General features: G+C 41.7%; 1 protein-coding gene across 2 annotated transcripts; it reads left to right on the forward strand.

Moving 5' to 3' along the window:
• Positions 1-38: 38 nt before the first annotated feature.
• On the forward strand, positions 39-25,321 carry MMD (monocyte to macrophage differentiation associated). Of its 2 annotated transcripts, none has more exons than XM_081028369.1 (7): positions 39-315; positions 7,381-7,462; positions 10,854-11,014; positions 14,045-14,119; positions 15,722-15,823; positions 17,699-17,768; positions 23,369-25,321. In XM_081028369.1, the coding sequence occupies exons 1-7, from the start codon at positions 290-292 to the stop codon at positions 23,567-23,569; spliced, it is 717 nt and encodes a 238-aa protein (XP_080884495.1). In that variant the 5' UTR covers positions 39-289; the 3' UTR covers positions 23,570-25,321. The 2 variants fall into 2 exon arrangements, with proteins under 2 accessions (XP_080884495.1, XP_080884496.1); XM_081028370.1 differs by lacking the exon at positions 39-315 and adding an exon at positions 4,193-4,520.
• Positions 25,322-27,036: the final 1,715 nt, after the last annotated feature.

Raw genomic sequence — 27,036 nt, forward strand, 5'->3', positions numbered from 1 at the left:
GCAGGCGGGGGGTGGGGCGGGGCCTCGGGGCGGGGCACGGGCACCGGGGGCGGAGAAGCCGGGAGGCGGGAGGCGCCGGGGCCGTTTAAGCGGCCTCCCGCCCGCCCCCAGCCGCCCGCTTCTGGCCCTGGCCCTGTCCCGACCCCCGGTCTGGCTCACTCCCGCCCTGCCCTGCCGAGCCGGGCACCCGGGCGGCCTCCAGAGCAGCCTAAGCCCATGAGGGCCGTGCGCCCGGCCGCCTGCGCTGACGAGACGGAGCTCCCGGCCCGCGAGAAGGAGCGGAGGATCAATGCGGTTCAAGAATCGATTCCAGCGGTGAGAGGGATGGAGCCCCCGCGCCGCCGCCGGTGCCGGGAGCCGGTCCCAGATTCCACCTGCTCCCGCGTGGGTCCCGGCCCCTCCCCTGGAGCCAGGCCCCCCACCCCCATCCCGCGCCTTGGCCGGGGACCAGCACCCACGGGATCCCCCGCCCTGCTGGCCCTGGGCGATCCTCTCCCTCCGAGGACCAGGATCTCGTGCCTAACCCGCCCCCCGCCCCCGCACACTGCAGACCTGGGATTTCCAGACGCTGGACCCCCAGCGCTCCCTCCTCCCGGGGGAGTCCCACTGCTCTCCGGCTGCACCCTCCCGATCCCCCTTCAGGCGGGGCTCTTACTTGCTCCGAGGACGCAGACGCCCACCCCCGGAGCTCGGAGCTCGGACCGAGCTTTGGCCTCCACCCCTTACCCACACCGGGGAGGGGGCAGGGAGGGCTCCAGGGGCGCGCGGAAGGCGGGCCAGGTAGCCACGGCGCCCAGCGGCGAGATGTGTCGTTAAGGGGGGGGTGCGGGGCGTTTTCGGTGCTTTGTCTGTAAACGACCCTGGCAGCAGGGAAACTGAGGCACGCTCCGCTGGTTTAGCTCGCCTGGCCACGCCCGGGCCTTGCGGGTTCTCAGGCTCAGCGTCGCACGGCTGTGCTACTGTGGGCATTGCGAAGGGGCAAGGTAGCCTTCAAGTGGGGTGAGATCTGCTTTTGGGGCGCCGGTGTTGGGAAACGAGGAGGAGGGACCGAGGAGGCGCCACCGGAAGGCTGGCAGGCTGCTCATTGACGGGAGAGCTGCTGAGAACGCCAGCCTGGGGAGGCACGGGGGCTTTCATCCCGACTCTTGGGTCTCTGCCATCTAGCAATGGATGGAGGCTGGCCCTTGGTTGCGAGAGGAAGCTCCAAGCTTTGTTGCTCATTCTTGTTCGTCTAAGTGGGTGAAAGTTCACCTCTCCTGTTTGTGGTAACTCTCCATCCCTTTGTCTGAAGCAGGCAGCCGTCCCGGTTCCCAGACCTTCATTCACCGGAAGGCTAGCTTAGTGTGCGGGGACGCGGAACGTGCAAGAAGAAAAGGGATGCACGAAGTCTTCCAAGGGGGTTATTGTTGAGGTTTTAGGCACTGTCTTTTATTCCAGAAACTTAAAGTGCATTTTTTGTTTCTTTCCAATTCCCTAATCCCTCCATGGCCACTGACCTATTACGCTTATTTCATTCCTGCCCCAGTCCCAAAGGCCAAAGGAGCCAAAAATGGCTAGGAAGAGTTGTGGTGGTCTGTGCCATCAGAAGGGCGATCGGTTTTAAGACTTGGATTAACAGCTGAATATTGCTCATCCCTCGGGGTGTTGAATGACTGGCACTGTTCCCCCAGTGGGAACGTCATATCTGTGCTTCTAAAGACAGAAAGAAACCATGATGTTCTGGCTTTAGAAGTCAGGAATGAAGACTGGGGGGGCTTGAAGGGAGAATGTAACATGCGTTCAGGCAGGACTGGCAAAGCCCTGTGCATGTGGCTTTTATGATTTGGTTTTACTTCACCTTTGTGCTCTTCCTGTTTTCAGAGAACAGTGGCAATATTCTGTGAAATTATCCTTCCTTATTTGATTAAGGGTTTGTATTTCTTTCCTAGACTTTGAATTCTTCTCAGACAGGAAAAAAAAAAAAAGCCCATTTTACCGTTGGTTGCACAAACATTAAAACAGTGTTAAGAGAAATGGAAAAAAACAGACAAACAAGCAAAAAAAAAAAAAAAACCCCACTTCATTTAGGATCCTACAATCTCAGCTAATTGAACTATCTTGTTTTTGCTGGACCCTTATCAATCACCGTTGTAATGCCATTTTGTGCTCCACTTCGTTTGTTTAAAAACAAAAAATAAAGGCATTTTCTTTTGGTGTGCCACAGACTTTGTAATTTTCTCAGTGGCTGCACAATACCAATGGCTATTTACCAATTAGTTTCTGGATGACATCTAGACCTACCCTGAAGGCTGAGTGATCCCATAGTTTCTTGTTTTTGTATCATAGGCTAGATTGGAAAGAGATTTCTAAGGGTCATTTTCAGCTTGGAAATAAAGCCTGACAACAAAAAATAACATAGCAAAAAACGTCCTGGTTTTTGTGGTCCACACATTAGAATGTTGAGAGCACCAGGCTGCACCTCGTAAAGGTGTGTTCATTACATATCTTTTGAGCCTTCCTGCTAGTTACAGGTAGGTAAATGACAGAGAATCTGAAGGGAGGAACACACTGCCTTTGAACGCATGAGCTCTTTCTGGTAGATTTAGCAATTGAAGAGCATTTGATTGCAGTGAAAACATTTCATTAGGCCATAGTTTGTGGCTCTGCCTAAATTACAAGAAAACCTGAACTGGTTTGTTCATAATGGAAACTTGGCGGTCACTGTGGCTTCGGATCAACTTCCAGAGTTCTGCCACTTCGGTGGAGGAAAGCTGTAAGGAAACTTAGGCTGCTGTCCTAAGTGGGTGCTTTATGCATGCATGGCTTTTCAGAAAGCTTAGGCTCTGAGAAATTCCACTGGGACACAGAGCGTATTTTAGCATTTTTGCCTTGTCCCTTCCACATAGGAGCCCCCCACCCCCAGTCATTCTCTTCCTTTCACACCCTCTCTGACTGAATAGTATCACTGCCAACATTCATGGACTGCCAACCTGTGCCAGGCAATAGTGCGGTATTTGTATATTACTCATCACATCCTCAGCTATACCCCTGGAAGACAAATTTTATACCTATTTACCAGAAGAACAAATAGGGTTTGAGGATAAAAGCCGTACTCGCCATAATCACCAGGAAAGAGCAGATCCAAGGGTTCGGTTTCTTGTCCCTTTCGTCACCCATGCTGCCAGTCCACCTCATTGCATGCCCACATGCCCACATTCATCTGCATGCCCACACTGCAACATCTGTGTGTCCAGCATAGAGGCCTAGGACCCACAGAGCTTCTACGATATACTGTTGGTGCATACACATTTCTCCAGCCTTGCAACTGAAAAGCCAAGGGAAAGGATGCTTTTTGCCTCAGCCCCAGCCTCATAACCACTGGTTAGCTTCAAATTGAAGATGAGGTAAAGCATCTTCTTCTAAAGCCTTAGGACATCTTCCAGGGCTGCCTTCTTTCTTATTTTTAACATGTGCTCAGCGTACTGAATCATAGGCATGGGTTTGTCTCCTTCTATAGGCTTTCTCCCTTCTTTAATAGTTAAATGTTCCCCACCCCTATCACCACCTCTGGCAATGGTATACATCATGATCATTCATAAAGGGGAACTAATTTACTGAGCACACGGGTCGGCGTATGTTGCCCCATCAAGTGATGTTGAAGAAGCCATTGGAATGTCCATGGCCTGGGCCTTTTAAGAATTTTCTTTTCATGAAATACAGAGTTCTTTTGGCTCGAAGACCGTCTGTTTCTCTTTGTTACATACAGAACCTCCTGAATCCCCAGTAAAACCAATTAATGGTGGGATATCTCTGTTAAGAGAAAATAGTTCAGCAGCAGGCACATGTCGGTCTTTCCGTTTATTCATTCAGCACCTACTTGTTATGCTCCCGCAGTAAGCTGAGCATTGTGTTTGGGATTGGAAAGGAAATGGTAGACAAGATGGCCTTCATGGAATTCACATTACAGTGGGGGGGGGGGGAATAAAACATGTAAAAAAATTAGATTCTTACTCAGTGTGAGAGGGCTGTGGTAGGGGGAGAGGGCTGAAGTGGAATTATAGGTAGGATGGTGAGGAAAACCTGAGGGAGTGACCTTTGAGCTGAGCTAGGTGGGTGAGGAGAGCTGAGCATTCTGGAGAAGAATGTTCTAGGCGGAAATAAACAGCAAATGCAAATGTACTGCAGCAGACTAGAGCTCCGGGATTTGAGGGGCAGAAAGGAGGTGGTGTAGCTGGAGGATGGAAAGTCAGGAAGGTAGGAGTCTGATGCCAGAGAAGTAGTGAGGGCCAGCCCACTTAGGGCTGCTGGGCCCCTTTGAGAAGCCCAAGGCAGGCTTTAAATTGGAGTTGGGGGTGTGTGACGACGCGATCTGGTTTTAGTAGGCCATTACAGCTGCTGGATAAAGAGTCTTATGTGGGGACAAGCAGGGAGACCAGTTAAGAGAATTGGTATTTTTATAGACCAGGGATGTCCACGTCTTGATTGAAGGGAGGACCTGTGGAACCGTGGAGAGGCGGACTGATGTGGAATATATTTTGAAGGTAATGTTGGCGGCACTTGCACTTGGAGAATAAATAAGGAGCACGTAGGAATCAAGGACAATTGGGATTTGATCTCAGGCCTCTGAGATCTATGTGCTGGGGGGGTGCAGATCTACTTTCAGAAGGCACAGTGCTTTGGGCTAAACTTAAAGTGTGCTAAGGAGTGTTGCTGGGTTCCTATCTGCTCATTTCATAGTTTTGAAATTCTGTCACTGGGGAGGGCCCAGGGGGCAGGGTGGGCATACGGACACTGGGCAAAGGGGAAGCAAGAGAGAGTGTTGAAAGTGAGGAAGTGAGTGAACAAACCCTGCCTACATAATGGCTTTGTGAAGTGTGGTTCTTATATCCAGGACTAAATCACCTTTTCTAGTGGTAATACCTCTAGAGTTACTCCACCTTAAACAGAAGTGCGTTCCATAAATGGGTGCTGTTTTACGTAACACTTGAGAACCTTCCTCATTCTTTCCTGGGGCAAGAGAATAGGCTCCTTGTGGGAGTTGATTTGCATTTTATACCTCCTTTTCCATTGAGGTCTTAGGAGTGATTTCTTCAGGAGTGACTGTGGAAGGCTTCATCGCAGACCAGGGAGAAAGGGAAAAATTGCATTGTCCATTTCCTGGCAGAACAGTTATGCTGTCTGTCCCCGTGAGTCCCAGGCAGGAATCTGCTCCTAGCACGGTTGCCGTTCCCTGTCCTTATTGCACACTTTTGGCTCTGTCCTTAGCAGAGACTACCCTAAGTCACACGGATGGGATATTTTTCTCTACCACCTCTGAGTTTATTTTTAACCTGAGTGATTCCAGGTGGGCAGGGTGACAAACACCCTTCTTTGCTTTTAGGAGAAAATGTGAAAGTCTATCCCTATTGCTGTGTAATGGTCTAACTATTTTTAGATTGGGCTGCCAGAGATATAAATTGCTATTTTAGTCTGCAGCCGGGTGGTGGGTAGACAAACCTACCTAATGCACCCTACAAAGCACTCTCAATTTTAATCTGCCCTCTACCATCTTGTTAGCCTCGCTCTTTATCCTTTAGAATTCCTAGGGTACCCTACTTATAGCGCTGTTGTTCTGGCTCTGAGTAGTGATGTGGTAGGTCCTTGAATGTTTGGGACACTTTTAAAGCATTCTTCCCAAGAGTGTTAATTATTTTCCTTTTTACCTTTTTACTAATAAGAGCTGTATAGCAACACTCTCGTCCCTCAGGAAATTAGTAAAATTATTTAAAGGATTATTAGGGGAGAAAAGATTCATCTATGTGTGAGAATAGCTTAGGTAAATTCTGAAGCTATTAACTGCACATTCCTGGGAAGCAGTTTTCAAGCTAGTATCTGGTGAATTCCGTTCAATCAGCATATATTTACACACTAATTAGACAGCTAAACCCTTTGGTGGTCCAAGTGAAATAACTTTACTGCCCCAAATTCCTTCTCCAGTAGATTTTCCACTTGCACTCTACATTGAGTGAATAGGACTGCCATTTTATTTTTATTTGATCTGAGGATTCCGGGTGCCTTCTTGTTTCAGGGCGAAAGTGCTGTTCTTTTGTTCATACACTGGGCACTGTGTAGAATGGCTTGACCATGTGCTTTAGCCATTTCTCAGCCACCTGGCTTTGCCATTTGGTTCAACCTGGTACCATTTTTCACTGTGTTAATAAGGTGTGACTAGTCAGGACTCCTTAGTGGCAAATAACCAAATTCCCTCCCCCCAACCCTCCCAAACTAGCTCAAGCTAAAGGATAATTTATTGTGCAAAACCTGTTGACATCTTGCAGGCTCCAAGCACAGGAATGCAGTGGGGCCTCTGACACCTGAATACTACTGGGGCCCTTTTACCTCTGTTTGCCTCTCTGCATCTGTTTCTTTCAAGCAGCTGCTTTTTTATATCCCTGAGTTTACATTACCTCTTTTCCAGAGAACAGACAGACTAAACCAGAATCCCTCCTGACACGTGGCACAAGTATGGGTGGGGTTTGAGGGATTCTCACCTACACACTGAAATGTAAGAATGCTGTTCGTCTCTCCGGGTCCCCTGGTGTTTGTGCTTTTCACTGTGTTGCTATTTGTCACAGAGTTAGCCCGAAGAGAAGTCTGGAATGTGGGTATGTGTCACAGATTGTGATATTTAGATACATACGCATTTGTCTGTGTCTATGAATTTTATAGCCGAAGTATTAGGTACTTGTCATATATTTGGATTTTGAAGCCAACGCTTCATTCACGAAGGAGGCATGTGAAAATGTACCTCTGATATAGGTGGCCTAGAGGTAGCCAGGTATCATTTATTTAAGCTGTCTGGTGCTAGAACAGACAATGCAATATAGGGAAGACTGGTTGGACAGGCTGGCTAATCATGGGATGCAGGGTTTAAAGATCTACACATACAAAGCTTTATACATTTTGAGAGAGAAAATAAAAACCTTTCAAACACATTGTATCCCCTTTCATTTAATGGCAGTTACTGGAATGTATAAAGTTTAGAAAAATTCCCTTGATTTGTTTTCTGGTAAGAGCTAAGATTTGGTTGTGCCTTTTATTTTTATTTTAGTGTGTGTATGTGGGGGGGGGTGGTACCAGCTGAAAGGGGTAGATTTGGTTTCTGTTTGCTTTGTGTTGACAGGTTTTTCTTTTGAATAAACTGAATGAATACTTAATCCAATAAACGAGGGCATTTGCTTTAGTATTAGTGCTGTTGTCTCAGTTTACACCTGCTTAGTGGCTTTGGTTCTGTTCCCGTAACTAGGTGTTTCCAGCGGTTGCCTCTCCGTTTGGAATAGACCAAACAACCAGTGGCAGCTTTCCCCACTGTTCTCCACACGCCCTGAGCTGTTCTCACGTAATGTCTTTTTGTTTCTAAAGGTTCATGAACCACCGGGCCCCAGCCAATGGCCGCTACAAACCAACTTGTTATGAGCATGCTGCTAACTGTTACACACATGCAGTGAGTATGCGTTTTCTGCCTCTTCCATCCTTCCCAAAAGGCTTTGCTGGGAAAAAGGGGCAATTCTCTCTAGTACCCTCCGTTAGGTGGATTCAGCCATCTCTATGACCTTACCTAGCAGGGTATCAGAGCTGGGTCATGTCACCAGAACCTATGTGAGCATGTCCCACACTGAGCGCTCTGACCTGTAGTCCACTCTGTCCATCCGGGACTTGCTTTCTCTGACAACATCTTCTCCAAAAGGATAATAAGAGGAACTAGCCTAGTTATAGGAAAACTGAAGATAACTGTTTATGAAAACAGTCAGCCCTGGAAAGATGTGAATTGCCTTTTAAAGATCGCTGTGTTCGTTTGGCAAGGAGGGTTCACAATTTGTTGGGAAAGGTGCTTTTTATTACTAAGTAATCTGTGCCAGGTAGTCACTTCTCCCCAACCCCACAATGACCACTGCCTCTCTGAGCAGATGTTATTCCATATTGTTGAAGGAAAAGATGATTTCATCCTTAGATGCGTAGTTTATCTCTTTTTTTATAAAAACAAAACATGCTTGTTGTACGAAACTTAGAAAATACTGAAAAATGTATAAGAAAAACAAAGCTACCTAGAAACTAACACTTTGGTGCATTTCTTCATTTTGTGTGTGGTGTTTGTAAATATGTATGTATTTTCATGTATGGACATTTTCTTGTGTCTTTATAAATTTCCATTTTTTTGTGATTTCATTATTCTCTTTCAAAGTTGTGTTTAGTGAGACTTGAAGGAAAAATGGTGGCTGGTATATAGTGTGAAAATAATAGAAAAGGAGACCAATTTACTCCTTTAGTGAAGAGTATTTAAAACAGGCTAATTTAATTATTGTAGACAGTGTTAGTACAATATGCAGGCTACATACATATGCCATTAGAATACAAATTTGCTTGAATTCAAGTTGTGCCTTTTCATTTCTTTAAACCCTTCCCTCAAAGAATAGTCACAGTGTTTTTTGTAAAGGAAACATGTTTCCAAATAACCCACTTTTCGGTGGATTCCTGTATAATCTAATAGAACAATGCCATTTGGTCATTTTGAGTAGCATAAATCAAACTTTATAAAGCATCTGTTTTAGGTATTGTAATAGTGGGATCCAGATATCACTTGGTAATACTGAAACATTATCCTAATTTATCACTGAATGTCCTTTTTCCTGAGATGCTAAAAAGGTTTTTATTTAAAGAATATGCTAGAATCTTGGTAAATTCTTTTTTTTTTTTTAATTCATTGGGGTGACAATTGTTAGTGAAATTACATAGATTTCAGGTGTACAGTTCTGTGGTAAATTCTTTTTCTTTAGAGAAAAATTAGTACCTGACATGCCTGTCCTGGATTCCATAAAAGGGCTTCAATAATGCAATTATAGTAGCATCTCCAGTGGGCAGCCTCCCCAGACCTATGGCTTCGATTCTAAATCGAAGGGAAGGGAAATCGAAGGGATTAGATTCTAAATCTAATCGGGAAGGATTTAGTGGAATTCTCTAGACTTGAGCTGACCCCTGTATTTGTCTTAATGACATGCTTATGTGAAATGAGCTTCGCAGCACTAGTGGGTAAAAGTGTTTAGAGTCCAAATTTGGTTTCAAAGAATGCATGGCCTAATTTGATTGTCTCCTATTACCTGCCAGGGTATCCATCTTTTATTCTTGACTAAATGTTAGATGAATTTCACAGATCTAAAAGTAAAATTACTTCTGAAGGTAATTGTCCACAGACCTGTAAGAAAAATGTGTGTGTGTGTGTGTGTGTGTGTGTGTGTGTGTAAGTTTAAGGCAGGATTAGAACATAAAGAATATAAAAGTTTGAAGAACAGTTTATATGGCCTGTTCCTTCACTCAGTGCTCCAATATACATCCATTATTTTCTCCATTTACCAACTGCAACACACTGATGAAAGTTACAGATAGAGTGCCTCGTTAGTTTCCATAGTGCCGACCAATAGAAGCAATCAATAAGGTGTTTGTTACTTAGCAAAATATTGAACTATTGACATGCAAGCTTTAGGAATATTATTTACTGGAGATGGACCTGAATAATCCCTTAATTCCTTATTTTATCTCTTCTGGATATTTCACAAATTAAGGAATACTTGTATCAAACAACGTTAAGGAAAAACCATCAAAGCCTCCATGTTAATTTCTTAGAAAAGAAAATGTCATCTTATTAAACTGTATTCCTGATTTTTGAATGTCAGAGAGCAGTACAATTACTAACACAGACAAAACAGAAAACTTCTATCTTGATCATCTCATTAAAGAGGGGATATTTTAACATGAAAAAGGTAGAAAGGACATAATCTCAAAATAAATTAATTAAATTCTGTTTTATGAAAAAATTACTTTACTGTACTTAATTTTCTCCTTTCGTCCAGGTCAATGAAAACTTAGGCATTTGAAAATTCAATGCTCGTTTTATCTAGGGGATTTAATATTCTGTTGCAAGAGGGCAAAAGTAGATGTTGGGGGAGAAAAAGATAAGATTGCTAAGGTTTGTGTTCTTTGCCATGTATGCTTATTCTAATGTCTAACGAAGTAGTTTATTTCTCTTTAGGATGTCTGTTATTATAAAATATTTACTGCCCCTGAATTTTACTGTGAACCTAAAACTTTTCCAGAAAATAAATACTTTAAAAAATGTTTATTAGTCATAGTCATACTCATATGACAGACATTGCAGTTTGTGTCCATATGAAGTAAAATATGGTGCAGAAAGCAAAATTCTAAGATTCTAGTCTCTCAAATTATTAAATAGGTGGGAATGGATTACCCTTGCTTACATGAAAGGTGCTATTAAAAAAATGAAACAACCCAAAAACCCCTTCACTCTGTACTAGCTCCCAAATTGATATAATGTACACATCCTTGCTAAAAATCAGGACATATGACTTGGACAACTGTTTTTGTGTGTGTGTGCTGTGTTCATTATAATACTTAATTGACGTGATTCATCCATTATCCTTTGCTGAAATATTGGAATTTCAGTAGCTCACGGGAGAAACAGGAAAGGATATTTGAAAATCGGGGTATATGTTTGGCATTTGATATTAAGTACCTACTCTAAATCACATTAGAAAATAGGATGAAATGTGTTCTTGTTTAATGAAATTAGGATAAAGAACACCGGTGGCCTCCTTTACTGTGTGCACCCATCGGTGGGCACAATTCCTGGGGCCTGAACAGCAGTACCTGTTCCCAGTACAACTGACAGATTCACCTGGCTGTTACTACGATTATTCAGGAAAGGCAAATGTTTGTTTTAAAGTGGTCTTTCTAAAGTTGTCCTTGGTAAACCTATGTATTTTTAACAGAGGCCTCAATTCAGTAAAAGCCAGGATATTTACTTTTCTTTCCCTTTCCCTCAGTTCCTCATTGTTCCAGCCATCGTGGGCAGTGCCCTCCTCCACCGGCTATCTGATGACTGCTGGGAAAAGATAACAGCATGGATTTATGGAATGGGCCTCTGTGCCCTCTTCATTGTTTCCACAGTATTTCACATTGTATCATGGAAAAAGAGCCACTTGAGGTACAGTGCATTGCACGCTATTTCGACAGATCACAATAGTTGACTCAGGTTAGCGTCCCATACTGGCATGTTTTACTCAAATGAAGCAAGAAAGTAGACATTTTCCTGCCTTGTAGGTTATCATGCTATCCATTATTTAGGAAACTTGCTGTGGAGTGGACAGAAAGAGCTTGAGAATCCTATGAAGATTGTCCTGAAGCATGATTATCCCCCAGAATTCTGTTCTCCAGTCCATCAGGGTAGCCTCCCCTCTGTCTAGAGTATCTGCCCTGTGTTGTGCTGTCATCTTCCTGATCGATACCTCTAGCCTAAAACTAGTTTCTGAAGGCCGGATCTGTCTAATCTACTTCTCACAGGCCCCTGGCACATTTTACTCCATCTGTCCCAAAAGAGAGCCGGCCTTTGCTCAGGAACCACACACGAAACCACACTGCTTCCCCAGGACTTCCAACTTAAAATCCTGAGACCTATTTGCCAGTGTCATCAAGCCATACTGTAAGAGTGTGGCAGCTGTGGGGTTGTGACAGAGTACTCTGAACTCGGAGGCAGCACTTGGCTTCGAGTCCCAGCCCTACCACTTCAGCCTTGCATAAGTCACCTCATGGAGTCCCAGTTTCTTCATCACTAAAATGAGGGTAATAATGCCTGACTCACAGGGTTATTGTGATAGGTGAATGAGATAATACGTGTGAAAGTGATTTGGAAATTTCACTTTCCAAAAGACTAGGACTGTGAGATGTAAGGAGGTATATACTATAGCTTGGGTTTACCGTCTTGCAACATTCAGCTTTCAGAATTAATTAGGTCCTGTGTCTCTACTCCAATAAAATTCTCATGTTTTGCTATGCTTAGCTGTCAGGCACTTTCCAAACAATACTATGGCCCCTCGCCTCCCAATGAGAAGAACATAAAAGCATTCCTTCTCTGAGGCAAGGATTAATTTGGGGGGATACAGGGAGAACAGCACACCACTTAGTTGCTTATGAAGGTTTTGCATAACCCAAAGGGCAAAATTTCTTACCAAAAAAGGAAGATTCCGAGCAGATGTAGAGGGACTTAAAATAATACTCGAATATACCTTTTGGTTTTACAGAATGTCCAAACCAACATCTCAAACTATTCAAACCATCTAATGTTAGAAAGACATGCTTTATTTGAGAGCAGGATTTGGGGTTCAGGAGATACTGGTTTCCTCATATGTGGAATCAGAGAGTTTTAGAGCTGGATGGATCCGTAGGGATCCTCTATTTAATTTTCATCTGAGGAAACATGCTCAGAGCCTGACTTGCCTGAGTCGGTGGTACCCGCAGGATCTGATCATCCCAGGATGACTGACTCCTAGTCCTGAGGCTTCTTCACCCGACCCTGCACAGTATTGCTTGTGGTATGCAGTTTGCTACCTTTGCTGATGAGGTGACAATTCCCTGGGCTTAAAATAAAACCACAGCACTAACTCACATGGGAGCTCTGAGACACTCATCAGAGAGCCTCAGAGCACCTGTCCTGATTCCTCTGGACGTACCGTCACAGAGCCAGCGGCCAGCACACTTCATTATCGTCTGGGCACAATCCAACACTGTGGTCGCCTCAGCTGACTTGGCTTTGATGCCCAGATTTCTGAATCAATAGAGTTGTAGATGCCTTCTTCAGTATCCAAAGCCTCCCTGCCACGGGCTGGGGAAGTAGGTGCAACAGAAACCAGACTCTTGAACCTTGAAATAGCACTGCTAGACTCATAAACCGAGTGCGGATGTTTGCTCTGCCTTAATTTATTTTAAATATCCAAGTATAGCCTTAATTTAGGTAAAAGAAGGAAGGGGATGGGGCAAGGGGATTGGCATGGATTGAGTACCTACTATGTGTGCTGGGTGCTATGCTAAACACATAGCTGCATTATCTCATTTAATGCTCACACATACTCTGTGATAGAGATGTTATTATTTCTATTTTACCTGGAGGAAAGTGAGGGTCAGAGACGTGTGTGGCAGGTCTTGAGGAAAATTGCAGGTCTGACCTTACCTGCTGTAGTAGTGTGTACCAATTTTGAAAGCAGAACATAAAGGCCCAAACCTGGCTGGGAATCAGTCATCCAAGGAGTTTAAAAAAACAAAAACAAAAATTCTCCTCCACCCCATCTTCTAGCCCTTTTAAATTAGAATCTTCTAGACTGGAGTCCATGACTACATATTATTAGCTCCCTCAAGTGATTCTGAGACACAGTCAACTTTGAGAAGCTAGTGTTTACTGTTTTAGATCTGTGAGCTAAGTTATGTTCGTTGCTTCACTAACTTGCGCCTAACGCTAACGTGACTAAGATATCCTAAGCCTGCTTCCGTTGAACATCGTGTGTGGGGTGAAGCAACATATTACTACTGCACCAAATCATTGCTCCTGAAAATGGATTCAAGACAATGCAATGCATTCCTCCTTTTCAGTTTACCTCAGTAAAGGGTGGATTCTGTCTCATCCATTGTGTGAATACACCCCAGTGGGCCAGATCTTTCTACACTTGCTGACTTTCCAGTTTTGGAAGGGGGGACTTGCATAGAAATCCAGGTGGCTGCCCTCTTGTAGCAAATGCACCTTTTTATTTACCTATTTTTGTTTTTATTATTACTGTTTCTAAATTAGTTTCTGAATTTCCTTTATTACAACTTATTGTCTGCACTAAGATACTTGAAGTAAAAGCTTCTCTAGAGACATTCTAAAAAGAGGTGAAAACTGTGACTTCAGGGAGTGTTTACCGAGCATCACTACACTGGGGTAGGAGTGGAGGGCTGATCCGCCCTCAAAGAATTCCATTTTTCTGTTAGATAGGATTTAAAATAAATGGAAAACACCAGAAAAGGCAGATTTTGTGTGTTTGTTTATTTTAACCACATCAGAGTTCCTGGTTATTGTGAGGTTCTGTCCCTGTATCTCCTATGGTGAGAATCTATTGTATATGCAATCTTAAAAATAATACAAAGCTTCTACTCATGGTTGTATTTTCTGTAAACTTTGTTTAACTTGGCTTTTTTTCCCCATTAGGACAGTGGAGCATTGTTTCCACATGTGTGACAGAATGGTTATCTATTTCTTCATTGCTGCTTCTTACGCTCCATGGTAAGCTACAGTCTTTCTATTTTTGAAGATTGTGTTTTTATGATAGAATTCCTCACTCCTTTCTTCCCTTCTTCCCGTCTCTGTCCTCAGCCCCTATGCACATATCCAACCCCTTTCTCCCCTGCACACACACATGCATGCTTTCTTTTTTTCCATTTTGATTTACTTGGATCAGATTGCTGCTGTTAAGAATATATATATCTGGCATTGGACTGTTTAAGAGAAGTGTTATGAGCTTGTGTGTAAGAAGCATGCTCCTTCTGAAATACATTACATTTGCCTTCCATATTCTTTCTATATACATCTGCTGCTGTTCAGAATACTTGGTCATCTAATAGTTTAAGTGGAAAGGCTATAAATATGTATGAGGAAAACAAGCTCACTTTTGAAATTTATACTGTTTGTCTTGAGATCATGGCACAGTAGCTATTATATATGAAGTGCATTTCTCATTTTTTTAGCCATATAAGTAAGAGAACGAGCCAAATCCATTAGCTATTTAAAATATCTAGTATTCCGCTCAATTTCCTTGATCTTTTTGGCCTTTTGGTACCGATCAGATAGAATCTCTCACTGCTTTGAAGGTTGTAATTAAAGAAATATTAGTTTTTCCTATTAAGATGTGGTCCGGTGTTAAACAACTGCCATGGTCACTTAAAACAGCAGGCCTCTATATTCTGACTAATGCAGAATGCAACACTCAGAAGAAACCTAGTTATCTATTGGAATAAAAAGGAAGTGCTGTCTCTCTCCAGCACCTGTTACTAAATTATAGGTCACATCATATTAGAGGGAGGACACTTAAAAGCTTTTGTGAAGTATACCTCAATTTAAACTTAGTAAAAATTTTTAAATGTAGGCTGAGGAATCATATTTACAGTAAACAACGTGTTCACATGTTATTTTTGATATGCAGGTGGAACTTTTTCCAGTTGGAAATATGACTTTTATAGTAATAGCCGATCAGAACATTTGTTTTTTTTTTCCTCATACTTAGTATGAAATTCGTACAAATGTATTTGCAGCATTTTAAACTGCAGGCTTCACAAGAGTCCATGGTTAAATTCTAACAAAATGTCTTCTATCTATAATATATGTTGGGCTAATTCTTCTCATGTTCTCTCTTGGCAGAGAGATTGATAATGGAAACACTTGATCTGTGTATTAGATCTCTGCTGTGGTTATGTGATCCCATTTCAGGCTTTTGTTCAGAGTCCCCTTTAAGCTTTGTAAGTAATCTGCTCCCAAATACATTGTCAGAAATAAGAAGGCAAGCAGCCTTTCCAGCGTCTGCCTAATAAGGAAAGTCGGGCATTATGGTGTGCTGGGACTCACTTTTACATACCTCCTTTTAGCTGGTTCTGTTTTTAAACCACGTTGGGACTAAGTCTAAGTCTTAAAGGTCGACTGACAATTTTATCTCTGAGTTATTAATATCACCCAAATTGCCCAAATACCTTTATGGTGTGTTGAATGTCTTTTCTTCTTGGTCTTGTCCTAGTATTTGCTCTCCTGGGTTTTCAAAACTACAAGAAAACACGGGCTCTCTAAATTCTCTTCATTTATCACGTCTGTTCTTTGTTGTCATGTTTACATTTTTAGGTTAAATCTCCGTGAACTTGGACCCCTGGCCTCTCATATGCGTTGGTTTATCTGGCTCATGGCAGCTGGAGGAACCATTTATGTATTTCTCTACCATGAAAAGTAAGAGAAAATAATTTACGTTTGATAGTTGTAAAATTAACTGCCCAAATTTTATCTCCATCACAGTTTACTTCAATTTATTTGCACTTCAAAATAGTAGAAATACATAAATAGAATATGTATCGTTTTAGACAAACCTTCAGAACCATTTGATATTCATTGTTGGTGGGCAGGGTGCCCCAGGGGAAAGAATGAATGGCACTTGTGGTACAATGTACTTGAGGGACAAGGTGTACTGTCATTTTAGAGTTAGTTGCACCTCATTCACATCCTCAGGCAGGCTGGCCTTATCAGAAACTAGCCTTATCCTCTGCGATTTATAGTTACTATGTGAGAAAAGTAACTGCTTTTCAAGAATCCTATGAAGATTGAAGATGATAGATATTAAGTGCCTGGCACAACACTTGCCTAGATAAGAACCTCCATGATGTTCCAAACTAGGATTCCCAGAGAAAGGAAATGTTTGGAAGGCATCTCAACTCTTTATATCCCAACCATGGGGCACAATTTTTGAACCCATTATCCACAGCTCACGGTCCTCAGTGTTATATTCAATTATAAAAAGGAAAGCTTATTGAAATTTAGCATCGTAGCTCTGGAGGAGACCTTCAAAGTCATCTATTCCAGCTTCATGCTGAAAAAATGAGGACATGCTTCAAATTTGTGACTCCTCTGGAATTAGGACCGAAGTGTCCCAGTTGCTATCCCATGGCTCTCTTTATTCCACATGGCTGAATGTGAGAAATTCACAACCGTGAAATCATTGTCATTGGATACAGCTTATTAAATTCTTTATCTATTGTGGTTGGCAGAATGGCTCACAGAGTTGAACATAATTCCTGTTTACCACAAAGCATTAAATTGTTTTCCCTTTTCAGAAGAAAGTGGTAGTTAACTTGCTAACTCGTCTCCGACTTGGAAATTCACTTAAATGTATTTTTCACCATAATTAGCAATTCTGTTTGGCATTATGCGGTATATACTTGTGTAAATCCAAGGAAACCGTTTGCTTCTTGGACTCAAACCCCTAATTTATATCCTTGGATAAAATAGGAAGAAAAGTAAGACAACTCTTCTCCCCTCTTCCAGGTCTTCTAATGTAAACCAGACCTGCAACCCATTCTCCCCCAGTTCCCTGATAGGATTGCTTCATGGTGGACATTGAGTATGAAACACTAAGAATGAGATGAGGGTCACCCTTGGCTGTTTGGTTTGGCAGATACTAAGAAGTATCTGAATGGTGCCAGGTACTGTTCTATAGATCCAAACATAAATAAAATTTGGCTCCTCCCTTTGAGGAATTTAGGGTCTAGTTTCATCAGATAGACATGTAAGTTGAACTTCAGTACAATGTGTTTCTTAATGTTTCAGACACTTTAGCCTCACAGATTGGAGTTTTTTTGTACTCGTGCAAAATAAAGACAAACAGAAATGCTTGCCCTTGGTTCTTTAGGGTTGCTCCCTTTGCCGCTGATCAACTAGGTGGCATGCCTGCCCATCATAATTTCAGTGCAGTATATGTATAATTTCAGAGCAGTATATGGGAGTGGTAATGCAGACCAACACTCTGGGATTGGAAGGGAAAATGCATGATGGATTGGATTCACAGTAACTACTTGGGGCAGAAAACATTTTGCAGCTAGTGTGTGGAGTCTGATGCCTTTTCAATCCTAAAAGAAATGCTAGTTCATTGTTACTCAGCTATAGTTTCAGTTAGGCCTGATGGTCTCCTTCTGGGAAAATACATTTCATTGGAATAGTTGAGTTTACTTTCCGCCCCCCCACCCCAAAAAGTAAAAAGGAAAAACTGGTATGGAAATGGTCTAAGTGTTGTAGGAATAGATACTTTACATTAACTGCATTTCCATCCTGCAGGTATAAGGTGGTTGAGCTCTTTTTCTATCTCACAATGGGGTTTTCTCCAGCCTTGGTGGTGACATCAATGGTAAGAAATGGCTTCATAATTTTAGTTGTTTCATCTTATTTCCCTTTAAATCACTAGGAGTCTTAATATGTCTATAGGTACTATATTTAGTTTTTCTTTCTGCAGTTATGACAGGTCCATTAACTAGAGGCTCAAAAGAAAAAATACATAAGTTATAAAGTGCCCACAATTTATACTAGCTACTGTCTATAGTTTGAAAAGTTTTACATTTAAGTGTATTTATTTCCCTGTTGTAACTTCCTGTATTTATTTTGGGTAACCTTTCTGTTCACCCCTCCCTCACCCCCACTCTTCACCCCACTTAGGTGTTATATTATGTGAAAATGGGTATTTCTGCTTGAATTATTTAGTGTCTTAACCCTAAATCCATGGAGGAGGGTAAATTTTGAGTTTTCTTACAATGAAGAAAATACAAATCAGTGATTTCTTAAATCTTAAAAATTGGAAGGCCCTTTAAAGGTTGTTTAGTACAATATTTCATTGCTTTTAAGTCATACTATTTCTCTTTTTAGGAGACTGCTTTTTTTTTTTTTTTTTTTTACTTTGCTTAAACATTTCACTTAGGGACTTTCATGGGTAAAAGTTAACATCACCGGTAGTAGGAAGTTGCATGTATATATTTTGAACTCCCTTTCAAACTGAATTTCTGTTGAGAAATCTATGTACATCTGTCAATTTGAAACAAAAAGATATCATTGCAACCTCGTGATCCAGTCTACTGGTTACTTACGCTTTTAGCTTATGTACTCCAGGGTCTTGTACTCTACATTTTTTGGCCCTAGCCACTACGTTAATTAAGGAAGTCACACAGTTTGAATTCTCTTCTCAGCCTACTATGGGTAGAAGAATCGTACCTATAATTTCACTCCTGAGCTCACAGGCACATTATAAGAATGTAATTTTACTGTATGTAGTTCTTGCTGTGATCATAAAAATACCTGTAGAGGGTTTAGGAGTTACAAATTTGCTTATGTTTTTTTCAGAGAATATGTCTTGTGAGAATGTGATGAAATATGTTCTTTGAGATACGAGGTTTGTGATGGCTTGAGTAATTACCCAACAGCAAAAATACATATAATTTAGTTAGCAAAGGCAACAGGGCATGGCGAGGAGAGGGAAGTGAATGAATGAAATGAGAAAATCTGCCTTGGAGGCCATATAGTTGGAGGGCGATTGAGGACACCCAAAGCAACATAAGCGAGGTCTGTGTAGACAGAGTATTAATCGTTAAAGACCTTCCAGTACATTCCCTCTGGGTGTCATAAGAGCAGGTTTAGCTAGTATTTTTAGTAGTCTCAGTCTTTAATTAGCATTTTTACATGTGGTACAGCAGGTGACTCATGTTTATGATAATGAAAAAGGATCCCCACGCTTGTCCTGGCAGAACTTAGAATCAAGCAGGAAAGTACAATTCATTTTCAGCAAGAAGCAATAATAAAGTTTTATAACTTCGTTGATTGAGGAAAGCACAGGCTGCGATGGGAGCGCAGGACAGAAGTACCAGAGGAAATGAACTGTGAGCTCATCCAGAAAGACAAGTAGGAGCCTAGAGATACTACTAGTAGGAGTGATGTGAGTGGTTATCAGTAAATAGTGCAGCCTGTGGGGGTGGGGGGTGACGCGCTAGCATCTTTGAAGAATTGAAAATAGTTCGTTGTTTGGAACAGGAGTGTGTATGTACTTGTTTGCGTACATATGTGCATGGGGGGGGCGAGATGGATGGTGGGGAGTAACAGTGCAGGTATCCCAAATCTTATGATAAAACTGGAGAGCGGGACAAGCCCAGACCAAAAAGAACCTCCTAAGCCATTTGAACTAACAAAGAAACAGTATGAGTGAAGACGCCCAGCTTTGGTTCTGGTCAGAATGGTGGGTATCAGACTTACCCTTCTGCCGTAAAGAACTACAAAACTAGAAAGAGTATGTGGAACCACTAGTTTGGGGTATTGGACACAGTAAAGGCCTGTGACCTTTGAGAGAAGAGAAACCAAAAGATGAGCTTCAAATTCACCCGTTTTCTCCCTGGTTTCACTTTCCAAACTGCGACAAAAGAAAGGAACCAGAACAGCAGTCAGGGTGAAGGAGACAGAAGCCGCATGTCAACTGCATAGCTAGCTGTAGTTTGGGGCAGGGTATCAAGGATGAGGGAGCTTCCAGGGAAGAGTCCAGAAACCTGCAGGGGGGTTTCTTGAGCCCTTGCTTGAATACTAAGCTGAAGTGGTGCAGGGCAGGCCCTGGCCTAGACTACGTATTGGAAGGCTGTGGGATAAATGGAAATTCCAGAAGGTGCCTAGTGTGGGGAGGTATCAGAGTTCCAACCAGCCAGAATAGACAGACCGTGCTGAACAGCTCAGGTACTCAGCTTCTTGAGTACTTAGGAGAAGAGCTCTTCTAGCCCTAGAGTGAGGAAAGCTCAGAAACTGTCCTTAAAAAAAAACCAAACAAACCTGGAAAAGATACAATTGATCCTCTAGTAAATAAACTGCCTACCAGAACAAAATTCAACATTCTTTAAAGGAAGATAACAAAATCTGTACTCTTTAACAACTTGGCGTCCCTTATCTAAACATATAGTACCAGATAAGCAGGAAAACGTGACACACATACCTAAGGAAAAATAGGTCATTAGAAACAGAGCCAAAATGACAGAGATGTTGAAATTAGCATACAAGGACTCTAAAACATAATGAATAATCTCAGAGAAATCTCAGAAAAGACATGGAACTATAAAAGAGGAACCAAATGGAAATTCTATATCTGAAAACTATTTGTTAAGAAAATAAATTATTGGAGGGGTTTAACAACAGCTTGGATATTGCAGAAGAAAAGCTCGATGAACTTGAAAATGAACAGACAAGCTATAGACTGGAGAAAATATTTGATTTCTCTGTATGTATCTGACAAAGGACATGTGTCTTGAATGTATAAAACACTCCAAATCAGTAATAAAAGCTACTTCTATAAAATACTTGAACAGACTTCAGAAAGATATACAAGTATCCAATCCAATAAGCTTTTGAAAAAATGTTCAATATTATTAGTCCTCAGGGAAATGAAAATTAAAACTTCAGTGTGCCACTACACAGCCTATGCATGACAAAAATCAAAAAGATTGACAACACCAAATACTGGCAAAGGTGTGAAATAACTGGAACCGGATTCATTGTTCGGGGGGTGGGGGAATTATAAAATGGTATAACCACATTGTCATCTTGACCAGAAATCTCAGAATTGTTTAGGTATATTATAAAATTAAACATACATACACTTATGACTCAATAGCTATTACCCAACAGAAACAAAAACATGTATCTACAAAAAGACCTGTAAAATAACATAAGTACTAATTTTATTCATAAGCCCCCAAATGGGAAGAATTGATAAGCAAACTTTGTTAAATAAATAAATGGAATATTAAGTAATAGAAAGGAGTGAATGACTGATATACATAAGCACATGGCATGAATCTCAAAAATATTACATTGAGCAAAAAGGAAGCCAGACATAAAAATGTACATAAAGTATAATTCCATTATGTGAAGTTCTAGAGCAGGCAGACCATGGTAATAGCAGTAAGAACAATGGTTGGTGGAAGGGGGCGTCCAGGATTGGATAAAAATTTCTTGATAGGGGTTTTGACTTAAATAGGTAAATATGTTTATCCAAACCCATACTGTTAAGATCTATGCATTACATTCTGTAAATTAATCATCAATTTTTAAAATAACTCTCCCCCCTGCCAAAAAACATAGGATGTAAGTTCAGGAACTGGACCACCTTGATTCAAATCCCGATTCAGACACTTAAAAGCAAGGTGGCCTTGAGCAAATTATTTATCCTCTCTGTTTCAGTTTTCTCATCTGTAAGTGGGGATAATAATAGTATGTCATTTAGCGTTGTGAAGATTAATTGAATAAATACAGGGAGTGCTTCAAACAGTGCCTGGTACACAGGAACACAGTGACATCGATAATGAAGAAAACATATTTCATTTTATTTAAAATGACCCATGAAAGTTCATAAGGTCAATGTGGTATCTTAAGGAACTACCTATTAACAGAATGTATGTCAAAACCAACCTGTGTACTTGGTTTGGTCTCTTGCTTGGTGTTTTAGGAGAAAGAAAAAAAAGGGTGATATCTTGGTCAGTGACCAGCTATGGGACTTTGTTCAGGTTACTGCATTCATCTGGCTGTACTCTTTTCATCTCTAAAATAAGGGGGTTGTGTTACATGAGTGACTCTTAGCCACTGAGGGTCATATCCCCCTCTGAGAATCCAATGAAAGCATTATTAACCCTCTCCTAGAAAAATGCTCCTACTCTACAGTTTTCTATAATTAATGGATATTGATTGCTTTATAACTTTTAGGAAGAGTGTGTGTAATAAAAGAAAACATTGCTATGTTTCCATCTTACCAAGGTTAATGAGAAATCTGGTATGGTCGTTTTGGGTTGGCTCCCTTTTCATCTTTTGATCCTCCCCATACCATGGGGGCTTAATGTGAACTTTGAAGAAAGGACTGATCCTTGCCCGTGGCCCTAGATCCTCATACCTGGTTCTTAGCTCATGGTTGTCATTTGCTTCCATTGCTTTGGCCGGGGCCCTTCGACCCATTCAAGTAGGTGGGTGCATTAGAACTTCCCCGTGCCCCTGCTGGATGGGCCACAGGACCTGCTCCAAGGCTCACAGGCCACGGCTCTCAGTGCTGAGAACTGTGGGACATCCACACAAGGCCTGCCACCCTCGGCTACAGTTTGCACCTACCCTGCAGAACCCAAGACCTTTCTATTCCTAGAACCCAGGAGTCCAGGGGACTGACTTGTTTCATCAGCTTCCTAGCCTTGCCTCTATTCTCCCTCTCATTTATACAACCCAGTTCAATATTGAAGATGGACCTAGGTCTTTGAAAACCATGAGCAGCCTAAAAATTCTCCTTTTTGTGCTAAAGCACACATGACTGTTAACTTCCTGCTAAGCTAAGAAACACCCAAGCTCAAAGACAAAGGGCCTGGCAACATCTATCACGTTAGAAAGTATGTTGTACAATACGATCTCTGAGGTCACTTCTAACTATGACTTTCCTGTGTAAGCCATAAGGAAGTCATGAGCTCACACAAACAGGGAAAGCCTTAAGAAAGCAATCAGTGTAGAACAGTGTTTGAGGAGGACAAAGGGAAGTTAGCTCAGGCTGAGATGTAGATTATAAGTGGAGTGGCGTGGGGATGCCTTAGTAGGGAAGAAAGCTTTTAAAGGGGAAGATGAAAGCCAAGGATTGTACTGTACTGAAATGAACTACTGTATCTTGATGCGATTTGATTGCAGTCCACTGAAACACGCTGTAGGTGAGCAGAGCTTCTCTTTACTGTGGGACCTGTAAACTGACTGCTTAGTTCATCAAGATGGTCAACCCAAAGGGTAATCAGGGTGGATGGGTGTGAGCCTTTTAACTTTAGTTTGTATTTACAGATCAGGATTCTGTCTATGCAGAGCTACTTCATCATCTAGAACCTCAGGAGGCTTAGGGGGAATTGCAGTTATCTCTTTAGCTTGTCACATCAGAGTAACCTCAACCTTTTCATTTGTTTCTTCTGTTGACAGAATAACACCGATGGACTTCACGAACTTGCCTGTGGGGGCTTAATTTATTGCCTAGGAGTTGTGTTCTTCAAGAGCGATGGCATCATTCCATTTGCCCATGCCATCTGGCACTTGTTTGTGGCCACGGCAGCTGCAGTGCATTACTATGCCATTTGGAAATACCTTTACCGAAGTCCTACAGACTTTATGCGACATTTATGACCAATCTATACTAGGTCTCCGAACCAGTATTATTTCAATTATGGCACTTGGGAGTGGGGTAAGAGCTAAATATTGCACAGAGGTAAAAAAAAAAAAAAAAAAAAAAAAAAGAAGAAGAAGAAGACAAATGCACTGACTTTATATAGTTTGAATATAATTACTGTGAAAGTATTAACGCTGTGTTCTGGTATTTCCCCCCTCACAGCAAATAAATAGGTAGTGAATTAATTATTCATTCCATTCCACTCTCATGCAGGACTCTTGGATAGACTTGGCCAACTGATGTTTACAAACCAGAATTTTGTATTTTAATTTTACAGATTTTACTACATGATTTTTCTAAATTACTAAGTCAGGTTGTCAAAGTCAGTGCAATAACAAGCTTCCTTTTTAAGAGAAAATTGTTTCTATCACTTTCCCATCAGCTGTGTAAAGAATCATGGACAGAACTTACACTACTTTTACCATGTTTCATCTGAGCATAACATGATTATTTTTTTAAATAGTAACTTTAGTTTTTTGTAAATTTTTAAAAAATATTTCATTGACACGCATCTCTGCGGTTCCTCATTCATGTGAATTTTTGCAGCAAGCTGTCAACATTCCACAAATGAACAAACATTGTACCTCTTCTGATAGTTTTATTAGGCATGGACAAATTGCCAATTTTTAAAAACTGCAGTTTTCCAGACTTTTTCTGCCAACCTCCGACTCTGAATTCCATGCTGCTTTGGGCCATATACTTGACCTAGTTTGGTTTACTAGTGATGGAAAAGTATTTTGATATCATTAACTTTTTCAAAAAATTCAACTTTTTCTCTATGCCTTTGCTATGTTTTCTTTAGGGTCTCTTTCAACAGTGAATGAGTATTCAGTCTGTATTATCATGTTGTTGGGTTGGCCATCCTCTGAAAACTCCTGAAGACATTATGAATTACAGGGAATAGTGGTATTGCCTGGTCAGTGCCCAATGGTTAAGTCATTGTCACTTAGTTCTATATTATCAATTTGACATTCATTTTAAGTTGTGGAATTAGATGCATAAATTCACATTTCTGCCTTCCCTCTGTATCTCCCAATATACTTTTTTTTCTTTTACATAGAAAAATATTTAAAGCATTGTGTGACAGATAGAAACTCATGTGTCTGTAGTCCATGGGTTATATTCTGGCTCAGTGGAGTGGTATTTAATATATTATTTTTGGTTTTCCCTCAGTGTCTTATATTAAGATTAATGTATTAGTTGCACTATTGATTAATCTCCTGTTGGTGTTTTAATAAATGAGGCAACCTTGCCTTTAGATCAGGTGCTGATATTGACTGTTTTCTAGTAATGGGTTTGATCAACGGAATTGTTGGTTTGATGATACATTTAGACTTATCCATTGAAATTTTGCACTGATGTAGCTTTAAAAGAGGATTTAGTGTGTGTGTGCGTGTGTGTGTATGTGTGTGTGTGTTTAGAATTCTAATTTTGGTGAATTACATGGGAATGAAGAACAGAAGAACTGATATTCACTAGTGACTTCTCAAATAGGCAAGGTACTCAGTGACAACACCAACCACACCACTCGTACCTGCATGGTTCTGAACATCTGGATGCCTGTTGTTTTATTGTGTACATTTTATATTTAATATATTAACTTTTGTGGATTCATTTAAAGTCTGCTCAAAAGTAACACTGTCAAAACCACTAAAATGTATGTAAAAAATTGTGCTGTAGACTAGAATAAAATTGTTACTTGGATTTGTTCCACTGTCTCTAAATTAGATGACTGTGAAAATGATAATGCAGTTTTGAGAGCTTGAGCTCATCTAGCATTTGTAATTCATATACTAGCCTTTTTTTTTTTTAAAAAGTCAGGATGGGAGGAAAAACAAGTGTGCTCTATCATCTAGAACTTTCCAGTCTGCTTTTTAATTTCCAGTCCACTGGAATGCCAGAGCCAGCTCAAACATTAGTCAACACACATTTTTCAGTTTAATATATGCTAGTCAGCGTCTAAAGATTATAAATTTTATAAATAATGTATCTTTACCAAGAGATGCCTTTTAGTAAATAAGCTAAAAGTTTAGACAATAAACCGTCGGGCTGAGATTACATTCTTTTATATTACCAACCAGACATGCATCACATTGCAAACCTAACAACTCTGTGAGTGTTAGCTGTCATTCTTTCTCCTCTACCATGCAGGAAATGGAGAGTCGGAGTTGGGACAGGAACCCAGGTCTATCCAGTTCCAAAGCCTCACATTCACCATCCACCACTGCTTTTTCAGAGTCAGCAAAAGCAGACAAATCAAAACACTTGATCTGAAAATTCATCAGGCATGCACGTGGAAAAGAAAACACTATGGGGAAAAGAAAACACTATTCACGCAGTTTAGAGCCTCAGTAAACCCCGAGGCAACCTGCCATCAAATCTCATTTTAATAAGACTTGAGTGTCTTGAAGCATGATTATCCCCCAGAATTCTGTTCTCCAGTCCCCATCAGGGTAACCTCCCCTCTGTCTAGAGCATCTGCCCCCCATTGTACTGTCAACTTCCTGATCAATATCTTCAGCCTAAAACAATTTTCTGAAGGCCAGACCTATCTAATCAACTGCCCACAGGCCCCTGGCACCCTTTACTCAGTTTGTCCCAAACTGAGTTCATTATCTTTCCTTAGTCCCCCACCTATTCCCCCACCAAACCCATTTCTGTGGAGTTTCCTATCTTAGTTAATGGCATGGCCTTACGATCCATCCTTCCTTGATTTCTGTCACCACTCCCCATCCCCCACCCCATTCCAATCATTCAGTCAGAGCTATCACCTCCACCCCATTCAGGACTCTGATCTGTTTCCTCCCCTACTTCCTGCAAGTCCCTGAAAAGCTCTAGTTAGCAGTCCTCAGACTCCTGCAGCCACCTCCTGCTACTGGTTCCTCCTCGCCAGGGCGCTCCTCCAGGCAGCTACCAGTGTTCTCTCCCTAAAAGAGAATCTGAGCATCTCCTCTGCTTTAAGAACTTCATCTACTGTTAGCCTGTGCTCAGGCCAGCCCTCTTGGTTAGCACGGTCTCCTCCCACTTCCTGACCTCCCCTCTCTCCCTGAATCCCACGGACGCTGGCCGCACAGGGAATGTCACAGCCTTCCCCACAACACCGGGCCCTCACAGTGCTTTTGTACATGCTGTTTCTTGGCCTGGAATGCCCTCACACGAACCTTTCTCCTGCCTGGCAAATGTTTGCTCATTCCAGGCCTCCCGTCAGAGGGGCCCAGGCCCCATGCACAGGGAACCACGTCCTCCTCTTTGACCCTACAGCACTATTATTCCTTCATGGCCCTTGTCATGTTGCATTGGGATCAGTTTGCTTGTCTGCTCCCTCTGGGGTCCTGGGGCTGACGTCTTTCAAGGCAGGAGCTGAGTCTCTCCCACCTCTGTTGTCAGCTTTTAGCATAGCACTGAGCTCACAATAGGAGGATAA

This window comes from Rhinolophus hipposideros, assembly GCF_964194185.1.
Source record: "Rhinolophus hipposideros genome assembly, chromosome: 20".
NCBI lineage: Eukaryota > Metazoa > Chordata > Mammalia > Chiroptera > Rhinolophidae > Rhinolophus > Rhinolophus hipposideros.

Excerpts from the sequence above, each read along its gene's own strand:
- MMD (XM_081028369.1), top strand. The coding sequence starts at position 290 with ATGCGGTTCAAGAATCGATTCCAGCG. Across the intron at positions 316-7,380 it reads TTCAAGAATCGATTCCAGCG|GTTCATGAACCACCGGGCCC; the intron begins GTGAGAGGGATG and ends TTGTTTCTAAAG. Across the intron at positions 7,463-10,853 it reads CTAACTGTTACACACATGCA|TTCCTCATTGTTCCAGCCAT; the intron begins GTGAGTATGCGT and ends CCTTTCCCTCAG.